The sequence below is a fragment of the Poecile atricapillus genome, chromosome 7 (genome assembly GCF_030490865.1).
Source record: "Poecile atricapillus isolate bPoeAtr1 chromosome 7, bPoeAtr1.hap1, whole genome shotgun sequence".
Classification (NCBI taxonomy): Eukaryota; Metazoa; Chordata; class Aves; order Passeriformes; family Paridae; genus Poecile; species Poecile atricapillus.
The window spans coordinates 25,842,845-25,863,313 of record NC_081255.1 but is presented as its reverse complement, the minus strand read 5'-3'; the positions used below and the strand labels follow the sequence as shown (position 1 = coordinate 25,863,313).

Below are 20,469 nucleotides of genomic sequence, written 5' to 3'. Positions count from 1 at the left end.
CTGGCGGTTGGTTTCCCCGGGGCGCACTCTGATTGGCCGAGCGAGCCGTTCCCCGCCGCGCGCCGATTGGGCCGAGGCGGGCAAAGAAGGCGGGTTCCGCGCTCTGATTGGCCGGCGGGGATAGAGGGCGGCCGGGGCCGCAGAAGGCGCCGGGGCGGGCGGGACGCGGCGGGAGCGGTGGTGCCGGAGTTGGAGCCCGCGGTGTCCCCGGCGCCGCTTCTCCCTCACGGCCGCTGCGCGGCCGAACCCGCGGCTGCAGCGGGCGGGCCCCGCGCCGGGGAGAGGGAGAAGAGGAGAGGGCAGAGTTGCGGCCCTGCCTGGACCCCGTTCGGCCCGGCCCGAATCTGAGGTACCCGCTCGGCGCCGGGAGGGCCCGTATCGCCCCCCGGGGCGCCGCGCCCGGTGCCCCTCTGCGATGTGCGGCTCTGCGTATAAAGAGCTGAGGGGGGAGAGGGGGTGGGCTTCTGTTTAGTGTTTGTCAAGTTGGAACAGTGGGGCTTTAAAAGAATTTTCCCTTTTACAGACTTTAAGTTTGAGGCTAATTTGGGTAATTGGCTTTTAAGGGGAATTAATTAACTGCCGCTGGAAGCATTAGAGGTGGCTGAGTTCCTTGGAGGGCTGCTTTAAAAATAAAGTTTATTCCTGGCAAGTTGAAATGCAGAGGAAACACCTTTGCTTGGCAAAGTTTCATGCTTGAGATAACTACAGAGAGACTTCTGGCTTGTTTGTTGAAAGGTATTTGCCAAATTATATGGGCTGTCAATTGTTTTGTATGTTGCTTTGTTTGGTCACCTCAAAAACTAATCCTGCTCGTGTATATAAGTTAATATAATTGCACACTTATTTTTCCAGGGCTCTTTGAAGTCTGACTGCAAGTTTTGCACTGTACTATTTGAGTTAAGCCAAAGCTTTATTTCAGAAGTCTTCAAAGTTTAAGTGGTTTGAGTGCTCACTTGAAATACTAAGACTAAAACAGGGCTTTGGGAAGCTGATCTTGATTAAATTTGCTAAATCAGATTTTTTGTGCCACAGGAGTCTCTAACTAGTGATGACTCTTTTTCTCACTAAACTATATCCAAGCAGCTTTTCCTTAAGCTTTATCTGCAAGCTTGTATTTTGGCCTACACATCTTCCAAGCTTCCACAAAGAAACTGTCAGGTGGACAATAAAGGTTTTGTGTTGATTTTGTAACTCTGACAACTTTGTAGGACTCTGACAACTTTGTAGGACAAAGTTTCTGCATTGTTGGCCTGGACTTGAAGCAAAAGAAAGTACCAACAGATTATGTATCCTATTTCTTGGTTTTCTTACTGTGTCATGCCTTTGTTCCTTCTTTGAAACATTGTAAAATAACTATGTCCCATAATATTTTTTTTTTTTTAAATCTCTGTGATTTTCCCAGATTTGTTCCCAAAAGGATGGTCCCTTTCAGTTTCCCTCTGTCCAGGTGTGCACTTTGGGACCCCATCCCCATGGGCGATGTCATTGGCGCACACGTCACCTATTACAGGTATCAATAACCTTTTTGGGGAAGCTAAGGGTTAAATTAAATTATGGATTGTGTGATGCAAAGCCTCATTTTGTCTTTTGATTCTGTTGTATGACAAGGTGCAAAGGAAAAGGAAGCAGTGTGTTTGTTATAAGCATATAGGGATTTTCACTGGAAAGATTTCAGTTTCCGTTCCTTTCCTTTGTGTAACAGTCCAGTGGCTTGAAGGTGCATCAGTATAAAGTAACTTAATTTTATTCTGTTTTCTTCCCATATGAATAAGTGATACTTTTTAAAAACAATCATTAAAAATAATTTGTGACTTAAACTTGCATATTGTCTATTTTTAGAAACCCCAAACTATCTCTGGTGGAGAAAACCTTGCGGCTTGCCTATCGCCATGCTAAGCAGAATGCAAAGAAATCATTTTCCTGTTTTTTGCTTGGGACCCTGGCAGTAGATGAAGGTAATTCTAAACATGAGGTAGACAGGCAGCATTGCTTGGTTGAGTAAGCTGCTGTTAAGCAGCCTGAGTTGTTGCTCTTGGACTCTAACTTAATTTATTTATTCATTTTGAAGATGGGGAAGGTATAACGCTAACAATAGATCGCTTTGATCCTGGCCGAGAAGTTGCTGGTGGATCGGGCAAAATTCCAACTGCAGCCCTTCCTGGAGACTTCTTGATTCCATGTACAGTTAATGCCTGGGGATCCTGTTCAGATAATATAATAGTGCACAGTGTTGATGATATCAGCTTGGCTTTCAAGGTAAGCAGCTCTTAGCAACTTTTGGGTCTCTTAAGCAGTGAACTGTCTGCCAGGCAGGACACTGGACGTGCACAGAGCTTGATTCCAGCACAGCAAGGTTATGGCTGAAGCAAGACTCTGTAGTTAATTGTGTGAAATGAGCTGCTTGAGTGTCATTGGAAAGTGTATTTGGAACAGTTGAAATCAGTTAATCCTCACAGGTGTTTAAGGATCACAGTCTTAAATCCTGAATGAAAAATCTTGCTGACTGAAGTTTTTCAGCTGATCTAACCACCAAAGCCAGTAAAACAAAAGCAATTGCAGGAAACTTGTTTAAGCAAAAGAAAACAGCTTTTTTGTCTTTTTTTCCCTCAAAGTTGTCATTAATCAGTTGCAGTGTTTAGGCACTTGTTGTGTTGAAGTGTTGCTAGGCAAGTGGCCCGCCCAAAACGTATAAAGCCCTATGAAGGTTAGCAGCCATAGCTGAAATGTGTGCTCTGCTGTAGACATGTAAGCTACTAAATACACTTTCCATTCCTGTAGACTTTTTCCTGTAGTTGTTGTAGTGTATATTTTATACTAATTAAGCCTGCTTCAGATCTGAACTTTCCCATTATAATACATCCAGATGTTAAATTACATATTTCTTGAATACAAGAAAGAAAACTTTGACAAATCAGCTTGAGCCTTTTAGTTGTCTGTTATATTAATTTTTATATAATTGAAGTAGCCCCGCGTTTTCTAATGCATCATGACACATTGCTAAGGTGTACATAGCTAATTTTCAAGTGTATTCTGCATTATTCATTATATTCAGTAGAGCAGTGACCTTTGAAGACCTGGGTTAATGGCTTTTTGTGTAGTTCCTACTGCAATAGTAGCTGTGATCAATGATTTGAGTTCCTAGTGTCCTTAAATCATGGTAATAATATGAAAATAATTTAGTGTATTTAACTCTTTTTTTTTTTTTCCTTCTAGGGTCTGCGGCAGAGTCTGTGCAGTAAAGAATCTCTGGATCTTTCTAAACTGCTCACTGTTAGAGCTCACATTGTTTTCACAGAAAACCTGGATACTCTATACTTTAATTTCCACTGGGCTTCTCTTACTGTGGCGAATATTTTGGAATACACCCCTGTGAAGTCTGTCCCAATTATTCCAACAGCCCTAGCACGAAATTTGAACAGTCCTATGAATATTGCACAAGTTCAAGGAACTTACAAATGTGGGTAAGTAAAGGGTGAGGCTAAAGCTGCCAAAGTTGCCTGTCAGTTTCTTGCCTTTTCTAAATGAGGTGGGTAGGAGAGACCTCAACTGTACTTTGCCTTTTAGTAAAATAACTGGCATTAAAATAGCATGTCTTCTGGCCTTGGAAATGTATTAAAAGTTATGAACAAGAAACAGGAAATGGGGTGGAGCAAAAATAGTTCTTGCTTTTGGTTTCAGTGAAAGGATCTACCTACTGGGGCAGGAGTTAACTAACCTGTAGTTAACATAATTAATATAAACAGCTTCCAGCTTTGTAAACATTATCAGTGCTTGTTCTACAATGAAAATCAGGTGAATGCAAAGCTTTTTTTTTAGTTAATTTTGCTTCTGAGATGGTATTGGGGAGTCATCGTTCTGAGTGGCAACTAATTTAGTAGGATGAACTAAGGATAGATCAGGGAAATAATTTGAAGCAACTGAATGTCATTTTATTTGGACAGGGACATTATGAATGCCTCTCTGAAAGTTACTCTTCAAATTGGACATGACTTGTACTTCAGGATTTGTTATAAACACTAATTCTAGTATTCACTAAAATACTACAAATAGTACTGTAATAATTTTTGTCCTTGATAACTCTTTGATATGCAGGGAATTGCTGAAAAGCCGGGGAGTTGCTGTTAAGTGTGTGGAATAAGAGTAGTTTTGATTTTGTATTTTATTTTCCCTAAATTTCTTTCCTGCAGTAGTTTCTAAACTTGTACTTGTCTCTTCAGGATTTTTTTTCTGAAAAACTGCCTTCCACAATACTAAAAAAACCCAACTTTTGTTTTCTTTCAGCTACCTTACTATGGACCAAACACGAAAATTGCTTTTGCTGCTTGAGTCTGATCCCAAGGCTTATGCTCTGCCTTTAGTTGGAGTGTAAGTGTTTGTCCAGATTAATACACACACAGATTTGAGATGTATGTGAGGGATAAATAGGAAAAATTTGATAACAGAACTGTCTCTAATTAGATTTTTTCTTATTTCTAGTTGGCTGAGTGGAGTTACACATATCTGTAGTCCTCAAGTCTGGGCCTGTTGCTTGCGGTATTTGTTCAGTTCTTCAATTCAGGAAAGGCAAGTCACTTTTATAGGTAAAGCATAGAAGCTATTGGCTGCCTAAAAAAATGTTCCACAGAAATGCATGACAGCATGGGCTCTGCTCAAAGATATTTGAGGAAATTCTGTGATTTATATGTTGTATAGAGGTAAGGCTGTCTGGTTTAAGCGTTGTTTTTGGTTTTGGCTTCTGCACAAAAGTCTTCTGTGGCTGAAATGTTGGAAAGCAGAGCTCATATCTCAGTCAGAAGAGGGTAAACAATATCATTAAGGTCACTGCATTTTAGTTTAAATAAGAAGCCACAAGCAGGAAACAGTAGTTTAAACAGTGGTGGGCTTTTGGTTTTGAACTTTTCTTAGGGGTATTTTCTTTGAGGTAAGTTTTCTTCCTGATTGTACCTGACCAACATATTGAAGCATATTGATTTGCAGCTTATGGTGCCCTGTTAAGACTTCCTTTTAAATGTTCAGATTTTTTAAGACTCTTTGCATTCTGAGGTATTCTTTCATTATGATATTGGTGGATAATCATTCCTCATTGTCTGCATCTTTTCACTTGTAACATTTATTGTGTTCTATTTGTATGGAGCTGGGAGAGAGTTCAGGTGTTTATAGTTTGAAACTGCACCTCAGGTAGATGAGACTAAAATATGTTGTATACATAAGCACTTCTGATTGATCATGCTTGTTTTTAAATTATGAAATTTAACATTTGCCACATTTGGTTTGAATTAGAGATGTCTAATTACTAAATAGACTTCTTTCCCTTAACAACTGAAATATGTCTAAACACAGATAAGAGACCAATTAGATTATTAGATAGGCAAGTTGGATGCTTGACTCTTACTAACTTTCACTGATGCCATCGTGGAAGTGGATTAGGGAGATTTGATGAACCATGCAAACAGCATTAACCCCTGCTGCTAACTGCTTAATCTGTGCATCATACATTTTTAACTCTTTAAGCTGTAATTGTAATTTTCAAGTTGCATGAATCTGTTTTTTAGGCATCCTGTTTCTACTGCTTTTTCTATCACATATTAATTAAAGAAAAAGCAAACAAATAACCCCACAAACAAGCATGTTACAAGTACTATAAGAAGAAAAACTGTTCTGAAAGTAGTGCTACCTTTTCCTGGAAACACACGTTGTCATTATCCTTGAACTTGTGTTAAATGCTGATTATTGTTACTCTCTATTCTCAACTTGCAGAAAAAACTTGCAATATAATTTTCCTTAAAAAAAAAACTTTTTGCTAATGAATGTTTTTTGAATGTTTAGGGATAGCCAAGTCACTAAGTGTCTTTATAATGCATCTTCAACTGAAAACTAAAAATAAAATAAAATACAATATCTTCTTATAGATGTTTTCTTCCGTGTTATGTTTGAACTCTTCTAGAAGTTCATTTAAAGTACTAAGTGACTGTAGAAGTTTGAAATGCAAAGGAGATGGATTATTCCCACTTCTCTGCTTTTCTTTGATCTTGAATGTGACTACAGTCATAAATCCATCTCCACTGTCTATAGCTCAGCACCACTCAGAATGCTGTGATTCACCAGTTTGCTAAATTGTGTGAAAATTTGCTCATTGTATTGGAAATCTAAGGGCCTTCTTCATGTTTAAGCTATTAAAAGATTTGCTTTTCTTCTAATTTAGGGTTTTTTCAGAATCTGGGAGTTTTCTTATTGTGCTTTATTCGTTGACACACAAGGAACCGGAGTTTTATGAATGTGTTCCATACAGTGGGCAGACTGAGCTGGGGTTTCAGATCCTAACTTGTCATGAAACAGTTCACCTCTTCAAAGTAAGTGTCTTGCTTTCCTCCTGCATCATGGTACTTCAAAATTTGCCTTAAAAGAGTCATTATGCTGTGACCCAAATGGATCTGCACTGTTTGAACATGATGTAGTTCTATACAGCTGCTTTTTCCTAAGGACTACTGTAAATTAAGTTTGTCCCTCAAACTGAGAAATTACTTCCAAAGTTAGTACTGCTCACTTTTCTAATAGCATTAAGCCTCTGTCTTTTAAGTATACTGTGCTGTGTTTTACTTGATTGGTGTTCCTTCCTGCTTGTGACCTTCTGGCCTTATGAGCAGAGACTCAGACTTCCTACAGCATTTGTTACTCTGGTGTGCTGTGTTCACCTTGGCCACGTCTAACGCCTGCTCTGGGTGATGCTTGCTAGAGAGCAAAGCTGAGTGTCATGCTTTGCTTGAAGTTGAATGCAGAAAGGAATTCAGAGGTTACCAATTTTATCACAGTTTCATCAATGGCAAATTTCATCTTTGTGCAAAGTAACTCTCTGAAAGAATTTGATGGTACAAGTCTGGGAGATGGCTACTAAGGTTTGCGGAAGTTCTAGGAATTCTTAGTTCCTAGAATTCCTTAGTTTCTGTTTTCCTAGGCTTGTGCAGAACCTGAAGTTGCCTTGTTAATTTGCTCAGTAAATGCTGCTATGCTCTGTCAGAGAAGCAGTGAGTGTAATATGGGTGCCATGCTGTGTACTCAGTTCTCTTCCCAATTGAATTTCCTTGTTCAGGCCATCTTCTGCCTTTAGCCTAGGAACAACTTGTCTTTCTGAAGATGGTCTCTCCACAGAAGCTCACTTCTGTTGTCTCCAGGAGTTGTCCAGCTGTGGTGTGTGGAACAGTACAGGAACATTTGCTGTTTCCTGTAGTGGTGGCAGTCCTGGAGGAGTATCTGAGCAGTTACAGTGAGGAAGCATCTGCTCATGACTATAATTAGCCCAACTACTTTGCAGAGTAGCAGGGGAACAGTGTTAAACAGGAAGGGAGGTTGCCTGCTTCCTTGTAGTGGTGAAAAATTTGAAAGTAGAGGACAAGCAGCAAATAATCATATAAATGTCCTTAAAGCTGTTTGTTTGAGAGTAGTACCTCAGTGGTTGAAAGTTTGAAGGTTTTGTGCTTCACAAATATGGATCCTTTCATTCCAGAATGTTGAATCATCAGACAAAAGCCCTATGCAGTTTGAGTTGAGTGCAGAAAACCAAAATGCAGAAACTGAGTTCTTCAGCAGAATTTGCAAGAAACTTCCAATCAAAAGGTAAATCTCTCAGATGCGATTATATACAAAAGTGAAATATTTATTGGATGAGGTTTTGATCTGTTCTGTGCTATGTGTCAGTTTAGCTATGCATATACATTATCTTGCATTAAAATCTGTATGTGCTTTTGTTTATTCCTAGAGTTAATATTTTTCAACTAAGGTGGTCAAGCTAACTGTATTCCAAAAAAGCCAACTTGATACTGGTGGTTTTAATTTATACAGTGGATGTTTCTAAAAAGGCTTCCTCACTGATGAGGCTTAGTTCACTCTATTAAGCTTTAAGTGAGATCTGTCCTTTGAAGCAAATCTCTAATTCAAATATACTTGAGTCAGAAAAAATTCCTTTTTTTCTTCCCACTTTTCAGAGCTCCAAGACCTGGATAGGTTGAAACTTAGTCATTTTTGAGAACCGGGCTTATCCATCAAATTTTTATATATGACTAGAAAATAGCCTTTATTTTCCTTTAAACAACATTAAAATCTTTACTGTAGCACCTCCTATCTTTTTGCTACAACCCAGTGCTTTGCTGTTGGAAGGTGACACTCAAAAGGTGTGTTTGTGTGATGCTGTGGGGAGGGAGGATTTGTATCTTCTTGCCCAAAACCAGCATTTGTATATTCATTGTTGGATCTTAGAACTGTTTGCTGGATGAACTCCCCAGCTAACCAGGGAGAAGATGGATAGCAGCTGCTTCTTAGAAAAATGATGCACTGTGGATGACGCATTAAAAAACATGAAGTTTTGTATTATCACTGCCAAATCTGACAACCAAACATTTTTACTTTGATTTATTTTGGTTTTAGTTCTCCCCAAGGCTCTTCACCCAGCAAGCTGTCAGCAAGTGATCATGACTCTGGTGTGGAAGATGAGGATTTATCCCCCAGACCAATTCCAAGTCCTCATCCAGTGAGTCAACAGGTAACTACATAAATAGTTGCTCCAGGTATGTCAGATGTGATGCTTAGAGCAGCAAAACTCATTGGGGAGTGTAAAGCTTCTCTCTCAAAGTGCTAGCAGGGGAAAACAGAATTGAAGAAATGAACCAAGAGTTCATTTCTCTAGTTAACTTCTCTAGTTAACCTGCCATTTTTCAAAGATTCTAGACAGTTTGATTCCTGTGCAGGCTATGATTTCAAAACAGAGAGTAGTTTCTATTTTAGGGGTCTCACTGTTGTTGGATGGAAGAGCTGTAGTGTCTGAAACACAGATAGCAAGCTCTTGTGTTTTCTTATTTCATTTACCCAAAAGATCTGCTGCTCTGTCATTTTTTTACTGAAGTATGTACAAATATAAATACCAGCCCTTGTACAGCACTGGTCTAGAAGGATGTGATAATTGTCTATAAAATATGTTCTATTGAAGCTATCTCCTGGATCTGAGAATAGTAACAGAGTCCACCTCTAGTAGGGGAATGTCCATATTCTGAAATGTACTTACAAATGACATGGAGCATTCATTTGGCAGACATGGTCATTACACTGTATATATGAAAGCAGTTTTCCTTTCAGAATGATCCTAGGGATATTGCTGCTTTTTCTGGATTCTCCAATCTTTTTAGGAATGTGTTTAACATGTGGTTGGCTTGGAGTTGGTAATCAGCATGTATTGATTTTAAATGAAAACATTTTCTTTGAGGAAATTATGCATTCAAAGAGTAGACAATGTTTTAAAATTATCATACGTGTGTGTAATTGTACCTTCAGGTTACCAGAATTTTTCCTTCAGTGCCAGAGCTGTCACTTATTTTGGATGGGAGTTTCATAGAATCAGGACAATCATCTAAACCTGTGGCAACTTCAAGTGCTAAAAGTCCACCCCCAGTGCCAAATCAGCCTATTAAAAAGAAGTGGTGCATGAGATCTATTTGTCACCCCAGCCAGCACTCTGAAGACAGGCAGAACTTTCCTGCTAATATGGGAGATTCCTCTTTGAGACAATTACCAAATCCTATACACCAGAAAATTCCAGCTTCAATGCCTTGTAGAGGAAATCAAGCTCTACTACAGCAGCAGGTGCAGTGTAAGAAGGCTTCCCCTCAATCAAAGAAGAGTTCAGGATCATCTTCTCCTTCGACCCCTTGTAGTGGGCCTTCCCCAGATACATCTGTGCACCACCCCAGAAAGCCACTGGAAAAACTTGTATTAAATCCTGAAAGTGTCACACCACAGGGAGAGCTTCCAGTTCAGAGAACGTCAATATCTGGTTCCAAGCAGCTTCCTGCTGTTACACAGCCAGTCCTCCACAACTCTGCTTTGTCAACACAGACCTGCAGACAACCACCAGACCTGCAGGTGCCAGTTCAGGTGCCACTTTCCTGTCCAGCATGCAGCTGTCAGTGTCCCTCTTCTCTCCAGTATAATCCCATAAACTCATGGCAAGGAATTGGTAAAATGAGCCCCAAACATGGAGCGGAAATCCAATCAGAGATGGCTCAGCAAAATCCTTGTGCAATGTTCCATCAGAATATCATTTGCCCAAATGTTTGCTGCAACCCAGGATATACCACAAGCAGCCCTATAAACATGAGATATCCTGGGAAAACAGGGAGCTGTTGTCTTGACAGTGGCTTATCACCTGGAGTAAGGATGCCATCGAGTGTGAGCCCCTTGAGTCCGCAGTGCTGTGCAGCCCACTCCCCGTGCCGGCACTCGCCTGCTCCTGCAGCAGCATCAGATAATGGAATGATGGGATTATCTCCAGATGCATACCGGCTTCTTACCGAACAGGACAGACAACTCAAATTACTTCAAGCTCAGGTTTGTGGAAATGGCAGCTTTCTCCTCTGCCCTCTCTGTGATTGTGCTTTGATAGTTCCCCTGCCAAAGGAATTAAATTAATTGTTGTCTATCTGTGTTGGAACAAGGGAGCATGTCATACCAGCTGCAGTCTGGACATGGAAAGGGGACTCAATTAGCTGTACCAATTGGTGTCCATTTAAAAATTATTTGACTTATGTCTCATTAAATTTTGCAGTTATTTTTGTGGTAGTTCCATAGCATGAAGGTCTCTTTTTAGTAGACTGTTTGCAATGCAAACTGATAGATTTTCTGTATAAATGCTTTTCTACTTATATGCTTGTCTGTGTAAAAAAAAAAAATATTGCATAGGCTATAGGCTTTGGAATTATTGTAAATGTACAGATGAAGCACAGAATGTTCTCATATATTGCTTTTTCCGCCTTCAAACCTGCAGCTGTCTGAGCTGTTGCTTTGAAAACTTCAGTTGTCTGCATCGATTCCTGATTTATCAGGTCTTTGCTGTGCTAGAAAACTGGACTTTGGAGGTCTTGCTGTGTTCTGTTGCCTCACCAGGTCAAGTTTCTTCAAAATACCAGCCCCTTGATCAACCTGCTGGCCCTGTATTTTGCAGGGTATGATTTGGGGCTGAAGAGACAGAGTTTAAATTTTGCTGCTGGTGATGAATAATACAAACAGGAAAAGTTTGCAATACTTGACCTAGAAAATTGCAGCTGGAATTTGGTTTTGGTGTAGTTCCTGTATGTAAAGTCAAGGTCCCAAAGCATGGGTTGTGCGTGAGGGAAACCCCTCCTTGCTGCAGCCTTCACTGTTTCTGTATTTCTCCCTGGAGCTGCAAACTAATTGGTGAACAGGGTGGATGAAAATCCTAGAGAGAAGATTGCCTGGCAACCTTAATTTTATCATTTAATTGCTTAGCTTTGTAATTAATACAAAGTTAGTGTAGGGACAGTTGGCATATAAATGCTTGGCTGGTAAGTCGGTTAGTAGGCTTTGTATGTGAATGAAAGGGAAGGAATACTTCCAGCAAGTGTGGTGCAAATAGGCTTTACCCAGGTTGTCTTGGTGCTGCCTCTGCCAGTGTGCTCAAAGATCTTTGCTAGCTCTGCCAACATTAAAATTGGTGTTTTGATTTATGCTGTGTGCACTGCTGAGAGCTGGAAGGTGTTCAGACTGCTGTGGCAGCGCAGCCTGTATTTGAATCCAGATCTTAGCAGAACCCAATTAATTCACTTTTGCCTGTTATAGCTTATATTTTATTGTGCAGATCCTAACTTTGTGATGACTATTACAGATCCAGCGCTTACTGGAAGCACAGGCTCGCCAGGCAGGTTCCTCGGAGGCGGCAGCAGCCAGCCAGGCTGTGCAGCCGGAGAAGCCAGGGGACCTTGTTTCCATGGAAACACAGACCTCACCGAGATCACACAAGAGGAAAAGTGTGAGCGTTGCTGTGAGCACAGGTAACGCTTCGTTTTTTTAAAGCAGACTGGCACCACTTTTTCTGGATGTTTCTGTGGTTTGTTTGGCCATGGAGGAAATGTTTTGCAGAAATGCTGAAGCTGTGCAAACATGCACCAAGTTTAGGCTGGAGTTACTTTTGGCTTTGATTGCCATCACTGAAAGAATTACTTTTCCAATTACTTTAGAAAGGTGTTCTATTTGAAATACTGTCTTGTTGAAACATAACTCCACATTTTTTTTAAATTTTGGTACACTGTTTTGAAAAGTAATAGTTTCTGTGCCATATAATGTTCCAATAAATGTATTATTGATGTTATTTGTGAATTGTGCATGAAGAGGAGATTGTATTTGCTTTAATTTAGGCAAGTTACGCAGCTGTATCTGTACAGTTGCATGTTAACATATTGGTTCCTATTAAATCCATGGAAATGTTGTGATTAGTCTGGAGGAGACTTTGAAACAGGCTCAAGGTCAATGCGTTAAAATGATTTAATACAATCATTTATTTTCATCAAGTACACTTTGGAATAAACTAGGACTTGAACAATGTTTTGGCAACTTTTAGCTGATTTAAACTGTAAATTACTTTAGAAATGGTGAAAGAAACATGAATGGGAGAAAATTACTCCTCTAGCTATACAAAGCCAAAAGGTCTCAGAAGACAGTAATGACTCTTCCTAAATAGTTAAATCTCTAATTTTGTTCTAGGTGCTAGTTTATTTTGGAATACAGCCTCAGAAAAACAAGACAACTCCATACAACAAGAGAAAAAAGAAGATGGAGAAATTTCGAAGGAGGACATACGCATTTCAATTAATGCTGAACAAGATGCAAGTAATACCAGTATTGCCTCTTCCTTAAGGGTGGTGGACATGCCCAGCTTTGTAGAGAGTATTCGCCTTGTGGAAGAAGGAACTAATCAGAACACTCCCGAGTAAGTAACAGAAACACCCTGTGCTCACATAATGTGCTGAACTGCCTTATGTAAGTTATTACTTCTGTAATATCTTTTTCTTTGGGAGTTATAAATAGTCTGACTTCAGCTGTTGTGTTCTCTCCCTTCTTTATTTTTTTAATATGCTTTGAATTGTACAGCTCACCAAAACACAGCTGCCTTTGGAGTCTGCATTTATCAGTTGTGCAGGTTTAGCTCACCTAGCTATCAGCAGCAGATGATGGCAAAAGCCTTTAACTTGCAAAAGCATGCACTGTGCTGGCAGCATTCTTTTCTTACTTTAAACCCTGACTGGAATAGAGGTGCTGCTATACTCAGTTGTTTCCTTACAGTGGCTTTTCCTTGTCAGCATTCAGAACCCTTCCCATTCTGAGGGGGCTTGGGATGAGGAGTTTGATTATGTTCCTTGAATTTCTCTTTATTTTATTCCTGATTACTTTGTGTGTGGTGCATGCAGATACTGACTTCACTGCTGTTAATTTAATTATTTTTTAGCTCAGTTTCTTTATAGTGCAGTGACTAATCTCAGACTAATTTGGGAAGTGGTTTTAAAATTATTTTAATTATCTATATGGATGCTATTTCTACATAGGAATAGCTCAACAATTTAGCACTTTAGTGATCTAATATTGCCTAAGCTTAGAAAGCCAAAGGAAGGGGGAATACCCTTCCAGTTAAATTATGTTCCTAAAATACTCATTGGGAAAAATTATGGTAATAAAGCTGTAACTTAACTGCTCATAGTCCTTGATTAAAGTACTGTCTGCAAACATATACTGCTACCAGAAACATTATGGATTCAGATCAATCTTATGAACATCAGTTTTAGGATAATGCCATCTTAAGGTTCTCTTCAACTTGGATTCATAAGCTGATAAAATAGCTGTAAAGTGTCTTATAGTGAGGATATAGAGCATCACCCAGATTTCTTTGAGGGGAAGGAGTGGAACATTTTTGGGAATGATGAATAATTGCTAGTGTAACAATAGCTGATAACCTACATTGACTATCTGGTATGTCACGTGGCTTAAATCTTATCACTTTCTACACAGGCAATTGATCAGTTGAGTTCTGAAATTCCCTTATCTTACACTTGTCTTCTCAGGAGGAACAGGAAGGAGGAGGAGGGTCGCTTGAGGATCTTCTTGGGATGATAGTAGTATTGATATGTCTGGTCTCCAAAGGCTTATGCAATGCACACACCAACTGAGGGGGGTGCAGACTATTGTGTTACAACTCATTCAGTGTTTACCCTTTTTAGCCTTTATAGCTCTTCTTTCACATCTCTTACTGAAAAATTTTTCAACTATTTTTGTTTGTTTTGTCTGTGTTTGTTCTCAGTTTGTGATACTCGGTGTGCATGTGTGTACTTGTAACTGTCTCTGAGAAGTTCTTAAACTGCCACAGGAATCCCATGATAAGTTATGTACCTTGGTAAAAGCAGCTTTTTGAATAAGTCGTGTATCAGAGCATACAGAAGATACTTGTTCCTGAAGGCTGATAAGTGAAATGCTGAAATATAAGTTCCAAATTGTTAATAACTTTCATTTGGTTTAAGTCATAAGAGTGTCCCTGAGTTTTGACCAGTTCAGAGATGCCATTGCCACTTTCAAATCACCTTTTGAAAATCTAGTCAGGCTGTTATAGTAGCACTATTGGAAGTCTATTTCCTCATTCCTCCAATGATTTTTGAGAGGAAGTGACTGCAGAAAAGAGCAAAGCCTTGAGCAGCAGGCAAAACTAAAACCCGTTAGGAGCTGTTTGCTGTACTTGTTCTCTTCTGATGTTCATAAAAATATAAAATATGTGTAACGATAATGATGGTTTTGCTCTTTCAAGGAAGTATGTAGCTATCTTGGTGTTCTCTTCCAGAACTGGAAACATTTCCCAAGCACTTGTTCGTGGTTCATCCTTGGAAGAAAGTGTCAGTGTGTCTTTACAGAAAGAGCCATCGGAGGGAGCCAGGAGCCAGGTGGTGGTAACAAGTGAGCAGAGCTCGGAGCCACCCACCTCGCTGCCACCTCTGCAGCCCTCAGAGGAGCAGAAGCTTTACCAGGACTTACTGGTAACCTATGCACATTTTATATTCTGCACTGAATGCAACGGTCAGAACAGCACCCTGCTGAAGTTATGATGTGGTATGGGCATGAATGAAAGCTGCATGGGGCTTTCAAATTCACACAGAGCTCTACAGAAGGCTCCAAGTTTATGGTTCTTCAATTTTTTGAAAATGTTTAAATGGTTATTTTCTCTTTCATGCATACATGAAAGTACATGGAGTACTTTCTACTATCTAATAAATAATAATTGTTTAATTCAAGGACTTAAGCTGATAAGTTCCCAAATTAGTGGCCTTTAAAATAACACAGCATTTTACCTTTAAGTCCCTTAAAGGGCAGATATTTTAATCTTGAAGAATATCAGTATGTGATGTGTTTAAATTCAGAACAGACTCTTATAGAAAGCTTCAAGTGTAAGATGTTCCAGTGTTTGACTACACTGCTGTGAGTTTAAGTGATTGCATCTGAACTGTATCTGAATTTGCCTTCTTTGTCAGAATAAGCTATTAATCCATCAAGTTGTATTTGAAGTTGTGTAAGTCAGGATTTTGGTATTTGACAGTCCCTGTATGTCATGATGTTTTTGCCATGTGCTCCCTTTTTCTGCAGGGCCAAGTAAACCACCTCTTAAAGACCTCAGAAGAGCAAGATCACTTGCCTTTAAAATCAGGATTTGTTCCTGATGATGGTCCTACATATCAGGATATTGATGATAGAGCAGAAGTGGCTTCAGAGGCTGACACAGGAGGGGTGGACAAAGAGAGTGTCATTAGTGCCACACTCAAACAGCTGAGGAGTCTTGGAGTGACAGTGGACTCACCTGGCAGTATAAAGGAAAATACACACAAAGTGGAGAATGCCAGGTAAAATGCTGCTGGCTTTGAGTAGTAATGTGTAGATTCAACTTAAAAGGAGGGCTTAGCTCAGTGAGTCAAGAGAAGACTCTATTCAGGCTACTGGGATTTGGCTGCACCTTGATCTATATTTCCTGCAAAACTGAAATACTGGGTCCTGCTCTGGGCATTTCAGATAGGTTTAAGAGCTCTGCTAGCAAAACTTAGATTATTTAAATATGACACAAGTAGCTCTTGCTGTTAGAGCATGTGGTGATTCTTAAAGCATTGTGCATGCAATTCCTTGAAATAGCAAGGAAGCTATGGGCAATTCTTTGGTCAAAGTATTCCAGAGCAATTCTGAACTTGGGAGACTGAACATTAAGCAGCTGTGTATTTTGTCATTGCTACTTAACCCTTGTCTTGCACTTTACCAGTATATGTGAAATCATTATTGTGGCTTTGGTATCTAATCAAAACTGGTTCTGTCCTAATTGCTTGTTACTGTGGATGCTGTGCCTCGAGTAGAGAAAGTGCTGGGGAGGGAAGCAGCCTTGTTAAAACAGAGGAAGGAACAGAGAAATAACTTCTGAAGGAGGGTTTTTAGGCACAGGAATTTACTTGTATAGCTGTGTAGGCATAGGCTGACTGCCTGGTACAGCTTCACTTTCATCTTTATTGTCTTCTTGATCCTAGTGTGTAGCTGTTATGTAAACAAAAAAAATCTAACTACCTCCTAATAAATCTTCTCTTCAGCCATGTGTCAAAAGCTGTTTCCAGTCATAGAGTTTCTCTCTTTTCTCTCCTTTTGACTTGTATTTTATTGGGTGTTATTCTGGAATTTCTGGACTACCTTCCTGGCTGGAGTCTGTCAGTGTTCTTTTAATGTCAATAACATGCTAACATGTGAACCCATAAGGCAAAACTGGAACTCTTGGGGTTTTTTTCTTCAAACTTGGGGAGTGGGGTGGAGTTCTTCCTTCTGCCACTTTCAAGACTGATAAACAATTCTGAGAAAAGAGCTACAGCTCAGTAGAGAAGGAAACAACAGTACAGCTCCATAGCATGATAAGTGGTTGTTGTTCTGAGCCAGTTTATTCTCCCTGGGCAAACTTCAGAATTTGTGCTCAGTGAAATAGGAGGCCTCTTAATTCTTACTTAATATGAGGAGCTTGGGTTTGTGAACTAATATATGATGTGTGAACTAAATGCAGTAGTTTACAACTATTACTGGTGTACCAGAGCTTGTTCTTTCAGTCCTCAAACACTATATATATAGTGTTTATATATATAGCATTTATATATATATGTATGTATATATACACAAGAAATTGCTGCAGCAGAACAAATTAATGTTTCCCATTTGAAGATACTTCAAAAACTAAAACCTTGTAGGCTTCTGGAAACAGATGCTATGTCAGAGTTTCTGTAAAAGTCCTGGAACTGCTGTGCATTGGGAAAGATGTTCTTGGTCTCAGTCCTTTGGGTTGTATTTGTAGCTATAAAATTTGGGCTGAATGGTAGAATTCAGTTGTAGGATCAGACACACATAATTTGCATTCACTGGTGGAAAAAGAACAAGAGCTCAAACCTGCTTTAAAACCAAAACCAGCTCTGTAACCTGCTAGAGATGGGTGGTTCCTCATATGAGAGTACTGTATATTGAAGAAGGGAATATCATCCATCCTCTGACAGTGTTTGGCTACTGTGGGTGTGAGTAGCTGGTTTTCAGTATGTGCAGATATGATCTCAGTTCCAATGGAGCCATGTTCAGAAGAAAGGACAAATCAGTACAGTAAGAAAAATTGGGAGACTGACACTTTTCCTGTAATGCTAAGGTTAACTTTTTGATGTTTTATTTCAGCATCTTGGCGTGCATAAGTCCTGAAGCAGTGGTGCCTGGATTAAATTCCATGTCACTTGCCAGTGTCAGCATGTGTCCCAACGTTGTTGATCTGAGCATGGAAGCAAACGCCATAGCACTGAAGTATCTCAGTGAAAATCAGTTATCCCAGCTGTCTCTCAGTCGCTCTCAAAATCCTCTCGGAGATTTCGCCTTCCAAGACATCTTGCAAACAAATGTGGACAAGAGCATGGTGGGCCTGAGTTTAATTTCACCCAACAATATGTCTTTTGCAACCAAGAAGTACATGAAGCGGTATGGGCTGATACAGGGCAATGACAGCAGCGAAGATGAAGAGGAGCTGCAGGCTCAAGATGGCAATTTTGGCACTGTCAAAAGCAAAAGCATGCCAGAAAAAAACTGTACCCCTGTGTTGGACAGCTTCAACCACCAGACTGAATTACCTAAAAGAATGGATGGAAGACTTCCCATTCACCTAAAAAGCCACAGCAGAGAGTTGACTACTAATGCTTCTCCATCAGAATTAAACAGCCCTGTGTTAAGAAATATTACAAATGAAATTTTTCCTCCCAGAACAGATCAAGCAGATGAAAACTCACTTCAGTTCCTAAAGGATTTAAAATCAAAAACCAGATTTTTACCTGGGAGGGTTGAATTCACTGAACAACCCGTCAGGAAAGATGAAGGAGATACTCGGGCATTCCGTGGAAATCTGCATACTCCAACTGTTGAAATGTTAAACCAGTCAAACAGCATAAATTCTGTTGGCACCATTCTTGATGTGAAACAGCTCAGGCAATTACCAAAGCTGTTCTGAACATCCCCTGAGATAGCTGAAACCACTGCTTCAAATCAGAGAGACCTCTCTGTAAAAGACTACAGGAAACCACGGATTGAGCTCTCTTTGAAGAGGTCACTCTGTTGTAGTAATGTAAAACTTGCAGAACTGAGTTTTCAGCCCAGCTCAGGGACAACCACCTCAAAGTGCCTGGCTGAGGCAGTGCTGATCAGCATAGACATGTGTGTGCACATTTGTTTAAAGTTAGGTGTGATTTTAAATCATATTGAAGGTGAATCAACCTGAGCCCAAGATGTACTTTTAATATAATTTTAACAGTGGTGATTACTTAAGTGTTCTGTTGACTTTTTTAAAACAGACTTTTCCATGTTTGTGCCAACTGTGAGCCACTGATAATGTGTGTGGCAGAGCAGGGGTAACAGAGCTAAAGCACTAATTTCTAGAAGTTTGCTGAAATGGTTGGATTACTGTGTGGGGGTTGTGTCTGTGGGGAAGTGAAGTATAACTTTAGCTTTACTTTGCATAAAATTATTTTGAATTCAGCCAAAATGGCACATGTATGTAACTCTCTGTATCATGAAATCTTTGAAGGAAAAGGGGGAAAGCTGGCACTTTTAAACCTTGTAAATTTTTTTTCACCTCTATGTTTTCTATTTATTTAAAATTACATACTGGTCATAAAGGTCAAAGGTTCCATTAAAAAATATTAATCTTCACTTTTCTAATGCTGCCTTTATTTAAGACACATGTGGCTTCCCAGTCTTTGTTAGAATGGTTCACTGGTTCCCCTGCTACTGAACTCCTCAGGAATCTGGTACTGGGGTGGTGGGGTAAACAGAAATAATAATTTACTTTGTTCTGAATTAACACACAAATACTCTGTCACCAAGCACTCTAGTTATTAATGAAGCAGCTCTTTTCCATAACTTTGTGATGATAGTATTGCACAAGGGGAAGAATTTGGCTGGAGTGGTGATTCTTTCCCATTCCCACCATTTCTGGTGGGAGGACAGTGGAATGATGGTGGAGCCATGTGTTTTCTTACTGGCCTTTGAGTGCATCAGCATTCTCTGACAGGCATTGGAACAAACTTTGTTTTAGTGATGGTATTGTCTCAACAGCAGTTCAGCCAGTGGTGCTGACCTTGCCTTTCCTGTTCTGAGTGTTAAACCAAAGATTAAAACACCCTGCACTGAAATCCTGGGCCTTTCCCAATCAAATCCTAAGGACTGCAGTGTTCTTGGTGTGTTAGAGTGGGCACTAATTGCTAATTAATTTATTACAGAATTGAGGTGAGATAAACCATGTTGCTGTTTTGAAGCCAGCACAGAGAGAGGAAGGCAGCAGCTCCTTTTGAGCCAGAATTTCTCCTCTCACGCAGCCTCTTCCATCAACAAGGATATTTGCTTCCTTTCAGGAAAGGTGCTACTTTGCTGTGCTGAAAAATAGAACCTTTCTCAGTCCCTGAATCTCCCCTGGATCAGGCATAAGCTTATTATCTGCCAGCACATTTTCTGCTGAATCAGTCAAAAAATAGTTAATGTTTTTGAACATTCCAGTGAGATGAATGAGGCAATTCATACCTCTGAGCTATTGTTGCAGGGTTTTGTTCTTTGTTTCCTATTGTAAAATGTCTGGAAACACAGGAAGATGACAGTTGTATTGGTTAATATTTTAAAGACTTTCTTCAAATGCTCTAGGGCTAGAAACAATTTGAAAACAAAAGCCAAACTACTTCCACACAGCTCAGGACAAGGGTGCGGTGTTAATAATAAGTTACACAAAGCACATAATCCTGGACAGCAACCTCCAAGCAAGCAGAATGTTCATTTACTGGACCATAACAACAAAAACCACCCTTCCCTTAAAGCAGCATTTTCCTTTCATAGTGTGGTGCTGAGTAATTTCAAGACGTCTGGATTTTTTTTTCCCTGAAGTATCTACTGCAATTTGAGGTTAAAAAAAAAACAAACAAACATGTAAAGCCAGGTCTGGCTTTGTTAACTGAGCACTGAGGCCCAAGCTCTGGAGCTGGCTTGTCAGGTGATGGCATGGGTAATGGGGCAACATCAAGGCTTTCTTGATTTGGGTTTTGGGGTTTTCTTTTTTGTTTGTTCTTTTTCTTC

The 20,469-nt window shown here is 39.9% G+C and overlaps 1 protein-coding gene across 1 annotated transcript; it reads left to right on the top strand.

Annotated features, from left to right (window-relative positions):
• Positions 1 to 174: 174 nt before the first annotated feature.
• Positions 175 to 19,052, top strand: STIL (STIL centriolar assembly protein). Its single transcript, XM_058843217.1, has 16 exons — positions 175 to 349; positions 1,403 to 1,510; positions 1,840 to 1,955; positions 2,069 to 2,256; positions 3,214 to 3,461; positions 4,282 to 4,365; positions 4,477 to 4,563; positions 6,203 to 6,350; positions 7,502 to 7,611; positions 8,419 to 8,533; positions 9,319 to 10,371; positions 11,666 to 11,831; positions 12,541 to 12,766; positions 14,660 to 14,852; positions 15,457 to 15,710; positions 17,545 to 19,052. The coding sequence occupies exons 2-16, from the start codon at positions 1,419 to 1,421 to the stop codon at positions 18,359 to 18,361; spliced, it is 3,897 nt and encodes a 1,298-aa protein (XP_058699200.1). The 5' UTR covers positions 175 to 349; positions 1,403 to 1,418; the 3' UTR covers positions 18,362 to 19,052.
• Positions 19,053 to 20,469: the final 1,417 nt, after the last annotated feature.